At 42.0% G+C, this 13,479-nt stretch overlaps 1 protein-coding gene across 1 annotated transcript in view; it reads right to left on the bottom strand.

Moving 5' to 3' along the window:
- Positions 1 to 11,688, bottom strand: part of SMURF2 (SMAD specific E3 ubiquitin protein ligase 2) — a 122,793-nt gene extending 111,105 nt beyond the window's left edge. The window contains exon 1 of the mRNA XM_038546847.1: positions 11,586 to 11,688. Coding sequence (XP_038402775.1) covers positions 11,586 to 11,637 — 52 coding nt within the window. The 5' untranslated portion in view covers positions 11,638 to 11,688. The remainder of the gene's footprint in view (positions 1 to 11,585) is intronic.
- Between the last annotated feature and the right edge of the window lie 1,791 nt (positions 11,689 to 13,479).

The raw sequence follows: 13,479 nt of genomic DNA, 5'->3' as shown, positions 1-13,479 counted from the left end.
CATTAACATAATACTTTACAACTTGATCAGTATTTTTCACACATATTATTTCTTATCCAGCAGTATCTTAAATAATACTGTCATTCTGGGGGCAGCCCGGTGGCTCAGTGGTTTAGCGCCACTTTCAGCCCAAGGTGTGATCCTGAAGACCCGGGATCGAGTCCCGCGTCAGGCTCCCTGCATGGAGCCTGCTTCTCCCTCAGCCTGTGTCTCTGCCTCTCTCTGTGTGTGTGTCTCTCATGAATAAATAAAATATTAAAAAAAAAATACTGTCATTCTGGGACACTTGGGTGGCTCAGTGGTTCACAGTCTGTCTTCGGCTCAAGGTGTGATCCCGGGGTCTTGGGATCAAGTCCTGCATCAGGCTCCCCACAGGGAGCCTGCTTCTCCCTCTGCTTATGTCTCTACCTCTCTTTCTCTGTGTCTCTCATGAATAAATAAATTATTTAAAAAAAGATTAATAAAAATACTGTCATTTTAAGCATGCACTCAAAACTAAAAGCACAGGCACCAAGAAAGTAAGTGATATGCTTCAAAGGACAAAGCTTACCTGTGGCCTAACTAGGATGTGGACCTAAATTTTCTGCCTGCAAGTTCTATACTCTTTCCATAACATCCCAATTGCCTTCTCCCTAATTAAATCTTAGGGGGTAAATCTTACACAGGAAATAAGATCTACCTTATGGATGTCTGTTTTGTGACAATTCCTAGGAATGTATTAGGGTCAAATAAAAAAGTCTGCTTAGGGGGTGCCTGGGTGGCTTGGTTGGTTAGCAACTGACTCTTGGTTTCAGCTCAGATGGTGATCTCAGGATCATGAGATCAAACCCCATGTCCAGACCCCCATGGGGCTGGCTCTATGCTTGGTGTGGAATCTGCTTGAAATTTTCTCTCTCCCTTTGCTTCTGCCCCTACCCCTGCTCAGGCTCACATGGACCCTCTCTCCCAAAATATATATATTTTTTAATCTTAAAAAAAAAACGTCTCGGGTGCTTGGGTGGCACAGTTAAGCATCTGACTCTTAGTTGGTTCAGGTCATGATCTCAGGATCAAGCCCCATTATCAGGCTATACACTCAACATAAAGTCTGTGTGAGATTCATTTCGCTCTCTCTCTCTCTCCCCTCTACCCCTCCCACTCATGCCGTCTCTCTAATAAATAAAGTCTGCTCAGATTTTAATGAAATTGACTTTCTTCCTTTGTCTTATAGAAAATACATGCTCATAATCCGACCAAAAAATACCCATAATCCAACACACATTTAACAATTACAGTATATCCTTTCCTTTCTATTGCCACATTTTACATATGTTTATTCTTTTTATCCCACCTTTTCCCAAAAACGATCTGAGGGGGCTGACAGGCAAACCTTATTAATTCATACCTGTTGCATCCACTTTCATCAGTAAGAGATAAAAATAATAAAATTATTAAAGGTTCATTAATAGTAGAGCCTGGGTGGCTCTGTCAACTAAGCATCTGCCTTCAGCTCAGGTCATGATCCCACGGTCCTAGGATGGAGGCCCACATCGGGCTCCCTGCTCTACAGGGAGCCTACTGTTCTCTCTCCCTCTGTCTGCTTCTCCCTCTCCCTCTGCCTGCAGCTCTCCCTACTTGTACTCTCTGTCACAGAAACAAATAAAATCTTAAAAACAAAAAAGTCTGTAATAGAAATTTTCAGAAGAAAAATACAGACCCCAATCTAGGTTTATTCTGATTTCCTATATTTCCAATCATGGTACTATATAATAAAATTAATCACTGTCTGGCAAATGTCAAGAAATTGATAAATATTTATTTGTTGAATAAATGAAATAATCACTCCAAAGCATTACAAGATTCTAAATCATTACAGGATCCAGAAATTAAAGACTCACTTATGCTTATTAAACTGTTATTAAAATGTTTATGAAAAGCTTTTTAATCACTGTTTGAAATCAGAAGACTTATGTTAAAGCTATAGTCACCAAGAAAGTGTGGCTTATAAATGATAAACTTATAAACAATCGAATTATAGCTAAAGGAACAGAACAAAGTCCAGAAATAGAACTAACCATATGTGTATTTTCAACTGACTTTCAGCCAAGGTGCCAAAACAATGCAACGGAAGAAACAAAAGCATGTGAACAAATGATGCTAAAAAAGTCAGATATCCACATGGGGAAGAAGAAGAAGAAAAAAATATTGACCTTTATCTTTCACACTGTATTAAAAAATTAACTTTAGAAGAGTCCCAGATGGGGGCATCTGGGTGGCTCAGTTGGTTAAGTGTCTGCCTTCAGCTTGGATCGGTATCTCAGTATCTCAGGGTCCTGGGATGAAACCCCGAGACCCTACAGAGAAGTGTGCTTCTCCCTCTACCTCTGCAGTTCCCCTTGCTTGTGCACACACAGGTACTCTTGGGCTCTCTCAAATAAATAAATATATGACTCTTTTTTTAAAGAGTCATAGATGTAAATGTAAAAGCTAAAACTATAACACAGAAAACATAGGAGAAAGCTTTTAGAATTGTGGATTTAAAAAAATGTCTTAGGGGATGACTGGGTGGCTCAGTGGTTGAGCATCTGCCTTTGGCTGGGGCTGTGGTCCCAGGGTCCTGGGATGGAATCCCACATCAGCTCCCCATAGGGAGCCTGCTTCTCCCTCTGCCTACATCTCTGCCTCTCTCTCTCACGAATAAATAAATAAAATCTTTTAAAAAAAGGAAAAGAAAAGATGTCTTAGGACATAAAAAGTATGAATCATAAACGAAAGACTGATGAACTGGGCTAAATAGAAATTCAAAACTTCTGCTTTTTGAAACACTACTGGGGAGGAAAGCCCCAAATTAGAAGAAAATATTTGCAAAACACATATCTGATAAAGGACTTATATCCACAATACAAAAAGAAATCTCAAAACTTGATAATAAAAAAATAATTCAAATTATGAGCAGAATATTTCAGCATTCACCAAAGACACACAGATGGCAAGTAAGCCCACGAAAAGATGCTTATCACTGTAGGTCAATAAGGGAATTAAAACTAAAGCTTCAGTGAAATATCTCTACACCAATTAGAATGGCTAATATAAAAGATGAGAAGAGCAAGTGTTCAAGTTTCAAGTATTAGCTAGGACTGGGAGCAACTGGAACTCTTGCTGGTAGAAACGCAGAACGGTACAACTTTGAAAAACACTTTAGCAGATTTTTAAAAAATCAAACACATATTTACATATTTACTATATGATCCAACAATCTAATTATTTACCCAAGAGAAATAAAAAAAACATGTTCACACAAAGAGAGGTCTATACTCAAATGTTCACAGCAGTTTTATTTGTAAGGGCCAAAAACTAGAAAGAACAAATGTCTGTGGATATTTGTGAATGGATAAAGAAAATGGGGCATATGTGCAAAATGCAACATTCCTCAGAAATAAGGAGGAACAAACAACTGAAATACAAGATAGATCTCAAAAGCACTATGCTAAGAGAAGAAGTCTGGCCCAGAAGACTACAAAACGCACAATTCCATTTACATAAAATTCTAGAAAAGGCAAAACCATAGTAACAAAGTAAAGTGGTGGTTGCCAAGGACTGGAGATGGGAGGAGACTGTCTATGAAAGGGCATGAAGAAACTTTCTGGGAAAAAAGGAAACTTTGTGCAATCATCGATATAGTAATTCCTACCTCACATTTAAGGTATTAGATTCATTATTACCTTATTATTACCATTTTACCTTAAAACTTGAAAAAATTAATTAAATAAAACTTAAGTTTTGTTTTTATGTCGGCTGTCAATTTTTTTTTTTTCTGTCAATTTTTAGTAAGAAACCAAACTGCTAAACTTAAGATATATGTCAATACGGGATCCCTGGTTGGCTCAGCGGTTTAGCGCCTGCCTTCGGCCCAGGGCCTGATCCTGGAGATCCAGGATCGAATCCCACATCGGGCTCCCTGCAAGGAGCCTGCTTCTCCCTCTGCCTGTGTCTCTGCCTCTCTCTCTCTCTCTCTGTGTGTCTGATGAATAAATAAATAAAACCTTTAAAAAACAAAAAGATATATGTCAATACTTAATATATCAAATATGGTTTTTTTTAAAAGTAGTTTATGCCTTCAGAAGTTATTCTAAAACAAACTAATATGAAATTCCTCATTTTGTTCAACTAATTATGCATTAGTGGAAAAATCCAAAAGAAAGAAATTCTTTAAATATAAACATTTAACTGTAAAAAAAAAAAAAAGCCAAATACTGATACCTGGAAAACTAGCATCAAGTGAAATACTAACAGGATTACCATTCAACAAAATTGCTCAATCAAGCAAAAATACCTACTGCTGCATTCCTGAATACAAGCAATAACTTACAAAATACAATGAAAATATCACAAATATAAATTAGCTGGAATTATATCACAACATAGAAAATTACTGAACTACAAACAAAAGCTTAAATAAAAGTAAAAACATAGTGTGCTTCTAGGAGGGAGAACTAAAAACACTTAAATGCTTTTTCCCCAAAGTAAGGTTAATTCTAATTACAACCCCAAGGAAATTTCTTCTGAAACTTAACAAGTTTAGTATTTGTATGGAAGAGCAAATAAGTGAAGATAGCATAAAAAATTTCCATCACAATGAGCATATTAAACCAAATTATAAAGCTACCATAATGAAAAGAGTATGGCACTGAACAAGAGATAATCTGACTCTATTATAACTAATTTAACATAACAAAAAATATCCCATCACTGTGGAAAGAATGGGTTAATCAATAATGATGAGATGACTAAACAGAAACTGGGAGATAAATATCTTCCTAAACCATTTTTAAGAAGCACTAAAATAAAATGTACTTAAACATCTACTAAGCCTCTTAAAGAAAAAGGTCTTCCAAGTAACAGAATAAGAAAAACAAAAGTTTAACAGATTTGACTCCTAAAATAACAAATTTCTGATGTCCAAAAATGGTCAAAATTAAGAGTCAAATAACAGATTGGGGAAAACATTTGTAGCAAATCTAACAACAGATTAACATTTTTAATTCTCAGGCAGATCAATAAGAAAAAACATGAACGTCCTAACAGGTAAGTAGGACAAGGCCAAATAAGTCAACTAAAAGAAAAAAAATAGGAAAATATTCAACTTCACAATGTTGAAAAACTATATTTCTATGGAATTAGGAAAAAAATGTAAAAACAAGAGCCAATGCTTGTAACAGGATAGTAAGAAGGTACATTTATTTATTTACTGCTGCCCTATATATACGCACAATTCTTATAGGAAGCAGCCTGAGGAAGAATTAATAAAGAACTTAGAAAAGATCCACACTCCATAACATAATAGCACTTTTTTTTTTTTTAAGATGTATTTATTTTAGAGAGAGACCATGTGAGCAAGGAGAGGGACAGCAAGAAAAAGACTCCTCAAGCAGACTTAAGACTGAGCTCAGAGCCTGACTCTGGGCCTCTACGCCTGGCTTGATCCCAGGACTTTTAAGATCATGACCTCTGCCAAAATCAAGAGTTGGAGGCTTAACAGACTGAGCCACCCAGGTGCCCCCACAAGAGCACTCTTTCTGTGGAAATATCCTAGAAAAATAATCCTTTTTAAAAAGTTATCCATATTAAGATGTTTACAGCAATTATCTGCAATTAAAATTTTAGAAGTAAAAGTTGTAACAAGAAAAAAAAAGTAACAATAATAGTTGTTATGTAGTATCCCCTTAACTGGTTATCCTAAAATCAATCTTTGGGGGCACACCTGCGTGGCTCAGTCAGTTGAGCATCTGCCTTGGGCTCAGATCATGATCCTAGAGTGTTGGGATAGAGCCCCATGTCCAGTATCCTGCTCAGCAGGGAGGCTGCTTCTCCCTCTCCCTCTGCGCGCCCTCTCTCTCTCTCTCTCTCTCCCTCCCTCTCAAATAAATAAAATCCTTGAAAAGAAAAATCAGTCTTCACAGTTCCCACCCCAGTCTATCCTCCCCACTGCCCCAAGATAATGTTTCTAAATATCAAAGCTTAAAATCCTTCAATGGTTCCCCCACCTTAAAAAAAAAAAAAAAAAAAAAAGAAAATCTGGGATCCCTGGGTGGCTCAGCAGTTTGGCGCTTGCCTTTGTCCCAGAGCTCGATCCTGGAGTCCCGGGATCGAGTCCCGCATCGGGCTCCCTGCATGGAGCCTGCTTGTGTCTCTGCCTCTCTCTCTCTCTCTATCATGAATAAATAAATAAAATCTTTAAAAAAAAAAAATCAAACACCTTGGCAAAATATAGTAAGTTCCAAATTGGGTTGGTCCCTGTCTATAGACTCATCTCTTGCCACTCATACTTAGTGCTTTAGCCACAAAGAACACATATAGAACTACAGAGAATTACTTCTTTGTCTCCAGCATCCATTCAATAAAATGCCAAAAACTCTTAATCCATGCCGAAACAAAGATTCTGGCTCCTTAGAGCTTACAGCATAGAAACAACAAATATCCTTCATTGAGTTAGATCTGATACCAGAGGAAGAGCCTCTTCGTCACAGAGGAAAGGCCTACTCAGGTCAAGGAAAGTTCTAGGGATAAGGGTAAGCCTTGAGTTGAACCTTAAAAGATGACCGTGAATCTCAAGGGCCAAGGGTAATTCCAAATACATGGGATATATTTATTTTATTTTTCCACACAAAATCTTAGACATTGTAACAAGCTTTCTAGACAGACAATTTAGGATTCCAACATGTACTTACTACCTCTTAGAGCTATTGCAGATTAAAAGTGGTAACAGATATAAACTTAAGACAGTGTCTGGCACTTAATAAGCATTCAATACATGTCAGTCCATACAGAAACACACAACAGTGCTGATTACAACAGTGTATTTCAAGGGTCCAGCATTCTTAGAATAAAAGTAACAGTAAAAAAAAATGAGAGTAAAAAAGAGAAAAAGCAGTAAGAATGGAGTTAAATGACTTATCACCATATAGCCAGCGTCAAAGTTCTCTCTATACACCATGATATTCTTTTACTACACATTACAACAGACAGTAATTTATATTCATAATGATACTAAATCATAAATAAAACATTAAGTTCTGTTAAATATGGTCTATTTGGAAAAAGTAGGATATTGTACATCTTTAAAAGCCTTCACAATCTGGGCAGCCGCGGTGGCGCAGTGGTTTAGCACCGCCTGCAGCCCGGGGTGTGATCCTGGAGACCCAGGATCGAGTCACGTCAGGCTCCCTGCATGGAGCCTGCTTCTCCCTCTGCCTGTGTCTCGCCTCTCTCTCTCTCTCTCTCTCTGAATAAATAAATAAATAAATCTTTAAAAAAAAAAAAAAGCCTTCACAATCTATAAAAGACATCAAAAATGGCTACAATAAAAAATCTTGTGTGCCTAAAGTGTGGCCTTTGTTTACCTTGAAAATTGAGTTACATGCTAAATATGCTAAATGATAAACAAAATAAGTGACATGGTAGAATATGATAGTTACAGTTCAACCAATAGGGAAAAAAAAAGTAGAATCCGTGATTTTAATACATACACACACCCTTTTCTCAGCCATGAAAACCAAACTACATGCAGCACCTAGGCAGGTTCCACAGCATGTCTGAGTGTTAGACTAGAACAGACAAGAGGAAGGAGCTTAAGCCACATTAGCTTCCTCCTCAAAAACCAAGCAAATAAAATGAATTGGGGACATTCAAATCACTAACACCCCTACTTAGAAGCCCATGAGATATAATCAAATTGTAATTTTTAAAGCCTTGAATCCAAAAAAATAAAAATAAAAATAAAAAAATAAAGCCTTGAATCCATAAAATACACAGTAAAAACAATACTAAGATACCAGCATATCTAAAGTGAGACTTTTATGTATTTTTTAAATATTTTATTTATTTATTCATGAGAGACAGAGAAAGAGAGAGAGAGGCAGAGACACAGCCAGAGGGAGAAGCAGGCTCCATGCAGGGAACCTGACATGGGACTCGATCCCGCGTCTCCAGGATCAGGCCCTGGGCTGAAGGCAGCGCTAAACCACTGAGCCACCCGGGCTGCCCTAAAGTGAGACTTTTAAAGTTGATTTTCCTTTAGCTATAGACAAGGTTAACCTCATTACTGCCAAGGGTTTTATAAATTAATACATGAAGAACAGCATACAAAAACATTTAGGTTACAAAAAGGCCTGCAATAAATGTTCTAGAGAAGTAATCTTTCTCCATATCCAAGAAATTTAAATATTAGAAATCCCTGGGTGGCTTAGTGGTTTAGTGCCTGCCTTCGGCCCAGGGCGTGATCCTGGAGACCCGGGATCGAGTCCCACACATCGGGCTCCCTGCATGGAGCCTGCTTCTTCCTCTGCCTGTGTCTCTGCCTCTCTCTCTCTCAATCGGTGTCTCTCATGAATAAATAAATAAAATTTAAAAAAAAAAGAAATTATACTAAACTGCTTTTTCAAGATTTTGGTTTTCAAAAAACAACAAGGATATAAAAAATTTACCCCAATTTTTTACTGTAACCAAATTCAAAGGATGTTTTCTATCCAAAGCATTGTAAGAAAAGCTTATATCAGATATTCATAAGTACAATGAATACAAATTTTATATTTTATAATCAATTTCCTATAGAAATAACAGTTGAAATTGATAGCTTTACCATACAGCCGCTTTTAATGATTGTTAATGTGTCATTAAGAACAACCAAAGTACTTGATGGACCAAATCAGATTTTAACTACCAATGGCCTGAGGAATCTCAAATGTGGGATTAAATTAACCCTACCTCCTTAGCATCAAAAACACCAAACAGTTCACTAGGTAAGTGTGGGCTAAGGAATAATACATGGAAAAGTCTAATAATATTTGTCGTGGGCAGAGATCTCATGGCTCAAATATTTCTTCTCCAGCCTGTGTGTATGTGTGACTGTATGTGTGTGTGTCATCACGTAAAAACTGTTTATACCTTTCAGTAAAGGGACAACTCTATGTTAAAGATAGAATTGACTACAGTTCATAAAGCACCATGGAATCAAAGACATTTTATATAAACTTAAAATACTAGTATGATACTGACTTAAGGCAAAGAACAATAATTTTAAAGCATCTTACAGTCCAAGTGTATTGTAAACCAAATAAAAATTCACTGTGGGATGTGTCTTTTTTTTTTTTTTTTTAAGTAATTTTCCTTATTATGGAACCCGGATCTAAATGAACTGTTAAACACTTAGTCTAAAGGTATGCCAAACATTTCTTAAGGTCTTAACAAAGAATCAACTTTTTTTTTTTTTTCAAACAAAACGAGGCCTAGGTTAAATATTTTATTTGGCTTCTCAAGATGGACTGAAAAGTTGGGCACCAGCTCCAGACCAATTCCTGGACGCACATCAAACACAGCCCTGTCATTTATCCAGTCAGTCAAAACAATCTTTTCCATCTAACCCTTTAATGTTTATGTCCTAAAAAGCTGCTAATTGAATCCAGCTCTTGAAATCTATTTGTTAAAATCTATACCATCTAATTTGTAAATGGACAAAAATGAGAAAATATAAGTTAACTTTCCTGGCAAAACAGAATCCACCAAATATAACCAAAAAGGAGAGGGCAATGTTTTTAATATCTGAATAGCTTTTTCTTAAAATATGACAGAGACAAATTCTCAATGGTTTTCAAAAACTGAGAGTACCTCAAACTGCTTTTACAATTAAGGGGACACAGTGTATTTAATATTCCACAGAAAAATCTAAAAATACAAAATCACTCTATAAATTTAGCCCAGTGTTCCCTCTCCCCCCCCAAAAAAAAGAGGTGTCATCTTTTCTCCTAAGTTTACTCATGGATTTTTATAATGTATCATAGACTGTAAGGAAACCACAAATAAACACATTAAGATCTTTTAAAAATTTCAAACTCATTATATCTAAAAAAAAAAAAAAAACCTCCGAAATACCTGTTTTCTCCTTCATTTTCTCATGATGCACATAGCCTAGAAGGAAGTAAATGGTCAACAGCCTATTTCTGAGGTTTTTTGAACACCTAGAATCACAGGTTCTTTCTGTGATCACCACCACGGGACTGATTCCAGAGAAGAGCATCAGTAGATAAACCCTAAAGCAACAAAGATCCCTTATAAAGGTTTCCAAAGGAAACTGAATGGGGGCAACGGTAGTGGGGGGGGGAGGGGATCCCTAACCCAGGTTTTCCATTAAGAACCACTCAGTTCATGATTCTTTGCAATTTTTCCCTAGAGAAAGTAAAACTGTCGTACAAGTCATATATTTTTAAAATCGCAGCCAATTTACAGTCAGACTAAATTCTCAAATACCAAATTCACTGCAAGTTTTAATCTGCAAAGTTCAGCCAGTGGACTGGGATGTGACACACAAGCATTCAATTACAAAATTAGTCCATATAAATCTCAATGTCTAGTGTAGGCAAACATAATTACAGTTTATTCTCACACGCGCGTGCACACACATACACACACACACACACAACCTCTAAGGAAAACCATTTTTCTCACCACACATCCAAACATCGACGCGGATAATACTGAATGGTGAAACTGGGAGAGCGACAGTGATTTCAATTCCACTTTTCAAACCAAAAGTAATCTGTCCTTAAGATGAGGTGACACGACCATGTAAGAACACCAAAAAACGGCACTGTGTCAGCAAAATGTACCTGTAACGTTAAAGATTTAATGCACTCTGAATCAGAAACATTTTGCAAGAGAGAAAGAAGCCTTCTACCTAGGAACCCCTCCATACATTCTTTTCCATTTAGAAAAGGAAAGGGGAGGAGGGGAGAAGAGACAAAACTTCCCTTGCAAATTTGTATGAGCACATACTTCGAAACGTACCCTCAAAAAAAAAAAAAAAAGTGTGTTCTTAGAGCAGGTCTGGAGTTAGTAGTGAGACACAAGTTCTGCGGCCTACAAGGAACAACCCAAAACATGCTACCCTACAATCAAACACTTCCAAAACACAGAGTGTACAATGAGCCAGAGTCGGCGGAGCAGGCGGACACACCGGAAAAAAAAAAAAAAAAAAAAAAAAATCCACCTCGGTCTCCTCCCCCTTCCCAAGGACTTGCGTTTCAGGTGTGTGGCACCGGCCGCAGCGGCCGGCGGCGGAGAGTGAAGGTCTTGCAGGCGGGCACAGTGGGCGAACAAGTTACCAGGGAACACACACTCTCTCACACACACACACACACACACACACACACACCCTCCCGTTAAGCGCTCCATCTTTAAGGAGTGTTTACTGCGCGCAGTCAGCGGCCGGATTCAACAATCCCCGCCACGGGAGCTCGTCGCCCCCTCGACGACCCCACCTGGGCGGCAGCCCCGCGGAGAGCCGTGCTCCTCGGCCAGCGCGCGCCGACCTCCAGTCAGCCCGCGCGTCCCACCGGGCAGCCCGCCCCTCAACAAAAGACCCCGACACCGGTCGGCTCGCTCCCGAACCTCCCGAGCGGGGCGAGCCCGTTGCCACTCCTCTCCCTGAACTAGGCCTTCCCCCGTCCCCGACCCCCGGCTCACCATTGATCACGACCCTGGCCCTTCCCAAGGCCACAGGCACCCCCCGCCGGCTCGCCCGCCCCGCGGCCGCCCCCCTCGGCTCCCCTCACCTGTCAGGCGCAGCTTGACGGGCCCGTTCCTCCGGCCCCCGGGGTTAGACATGTCCCCGGCGGCGGGGGCGGCGCGGCGGCGGCGGCGGCGGCGGGGCTGCTGCTGCGGCGGCGGCGGCGGCGGCGGCGGCGGCGGGGCTGCGGCCGCGGCGCGGGGCCCGGGGCCGGCGGGCGGGCGGGGCGGGGGCGACGGCGAGGCGCGGCGGAGTCACCACAGCGGCCGGGGCTGGGGCCCGAGCAGCCGGCGCCGCGGCCGCCACGGCCGGAGGGTCCCGGATGTGCCGAGCGTCGTCGCCATGAGCCGCGGAGGGAGCGGGACGCCGAGCTCCCCCCTCCTCCCACTTCTCCTTCCTCGGCCCGGGCCGCACAACAAAGCGGCAGCCGCGGCCGGCCGCGCCGCCTCCGCCCGCGCCCGCGCCCCCGCCGCCCGCCCGCGGCCGCCTCCGCCCGTCCCTCCCCTCGGCTCGGCGAGGCCCAGGAGGAGCCGCCGGCGCTGCTCGGCCGAGGCGGGCGGCGCTCGGCGGCGCCGGAGCAGGACTCGGGGCTCGGCCGCTTCCTCCTCCACCCGCCCTCTTGTCTGAGGGAACCGGGTCCTGGGGCCGCCGCCGCCACTCGTCGGCTCCGGGGGGCGGGGAGGAGACGGGAGGCGGGGCCGGCGGGGCGGGGCCTGGCGGGCGGGCGGGCGCGCGCTGGGTGCCCGGGGCGCGGGGGCGCGAGGGCGCGGGGCGCGGGGCGCGGGGCCCGGGCGGGCCTGGGCGCAGGCGGGGAAGGGCGGAGAAGGGCGGGGGAGCTCGCCGCCGCCGCCGAGGGTCCCACGCGGAACTTGGTGGAGACAGCCGGCGAAAGGAAGAAAGTGGCGGCGCCGAGCTCGGTGGCACCAGGAGGGGCTTGGTGTCCAGCCCACTGAAGGGAGAGCTTTTGTCCGTGCGACGCCGACTGCACCTCTTCGATGCCCACTGCGTGCACGGCGCTCTAGGGGGCTGGAGCGAGCGAGGTTGGAACCGAGCCCCCTGCCCTCGGGGAATTCAGCGTCGCTGGGGTGAGGGAAGAGCCACGATTCCCACACCAGGCGCCCCTGCAACCCCCCTGCGGTGTTGTGCTCCTAGTATCCCGGCTGCCACCTCCATCCTGGACTCACCTGGTGGACGAGATCAGGTTACCTGCCCGCTCCGGCTCTTTTTCCAGCTGCATCTCGGAGGATAGGCGATTGATAATAATACCTTAAAGGATTATTATCAAGATAAGCCTTGGAGAGCAGTGTTTGAAAAGCTTTTCATACAGAACTGTATCTCGTTATCTCGGGAAGAAAAAAAGAGATAGAAAATGAAATAAAAATAAGTGTACCTTGCCATTTGACCCTGTAATTGCACTCTTGGGAATTTTTTTTTATACATATATATTAAGACAGAAGATGTTTCTTTGAAAAGTTCGGTTAATAACAAAAGGGGGAATGAGGGAACAGCCTAATGGTGAACTGTATTACATCATCCGCATCGATTTTTATGCAGCCATTTAAATGGCAATTATGAAGATCATATAATATGGAAGAGTTTACAAATAAAGTTTAAAAGCACATCAAAAAGTCGTATGGGGATCCCTGGGTGGCGCAGCGGTTTGGCGCCTGCCTTTGGCCCAGGGCGCGATCCTGGAGACCCGGGATCGAATCCCACATCGGGCTCCCGGTGCATGGAGCCTGCTTCTCCCTCTGCTTTTCTCTCTCTCTCTCTCTCTCTCTCTCTCTATGACTATCATAAATAAATTTAAAAAAAATTAAAAAAAAGTCGTATGCATGCAAAAAGATCTAGGACAATGAAAACTAAGAATAACAATGGGGGGATTTTTTTATGTGCTTTGTTAGTTTTGCTGAAGGCTGTTATTAATGCCATTTTAAATG

Source organism: Canis lupus, chromosome 9, assembly GCF_011100685.1.
Source record: "Canis lupus familiaris isolate Mischka breed German Shepherd chromosome 9, alternate assembly UU_Cfam_GSD_1.0, whole genome shotgun sequence".
Lineage (NCBI taxonomy): Eukaryota > Metazoa > Chordata > Mammalia > Carnivora > Canidae > Canis > Canis lupus.
The sequence above is the reverse complement of the archived record's forward strand: the minus strand, read 5'-3'. Positions and strand labels throughout refer to the sequence as shown.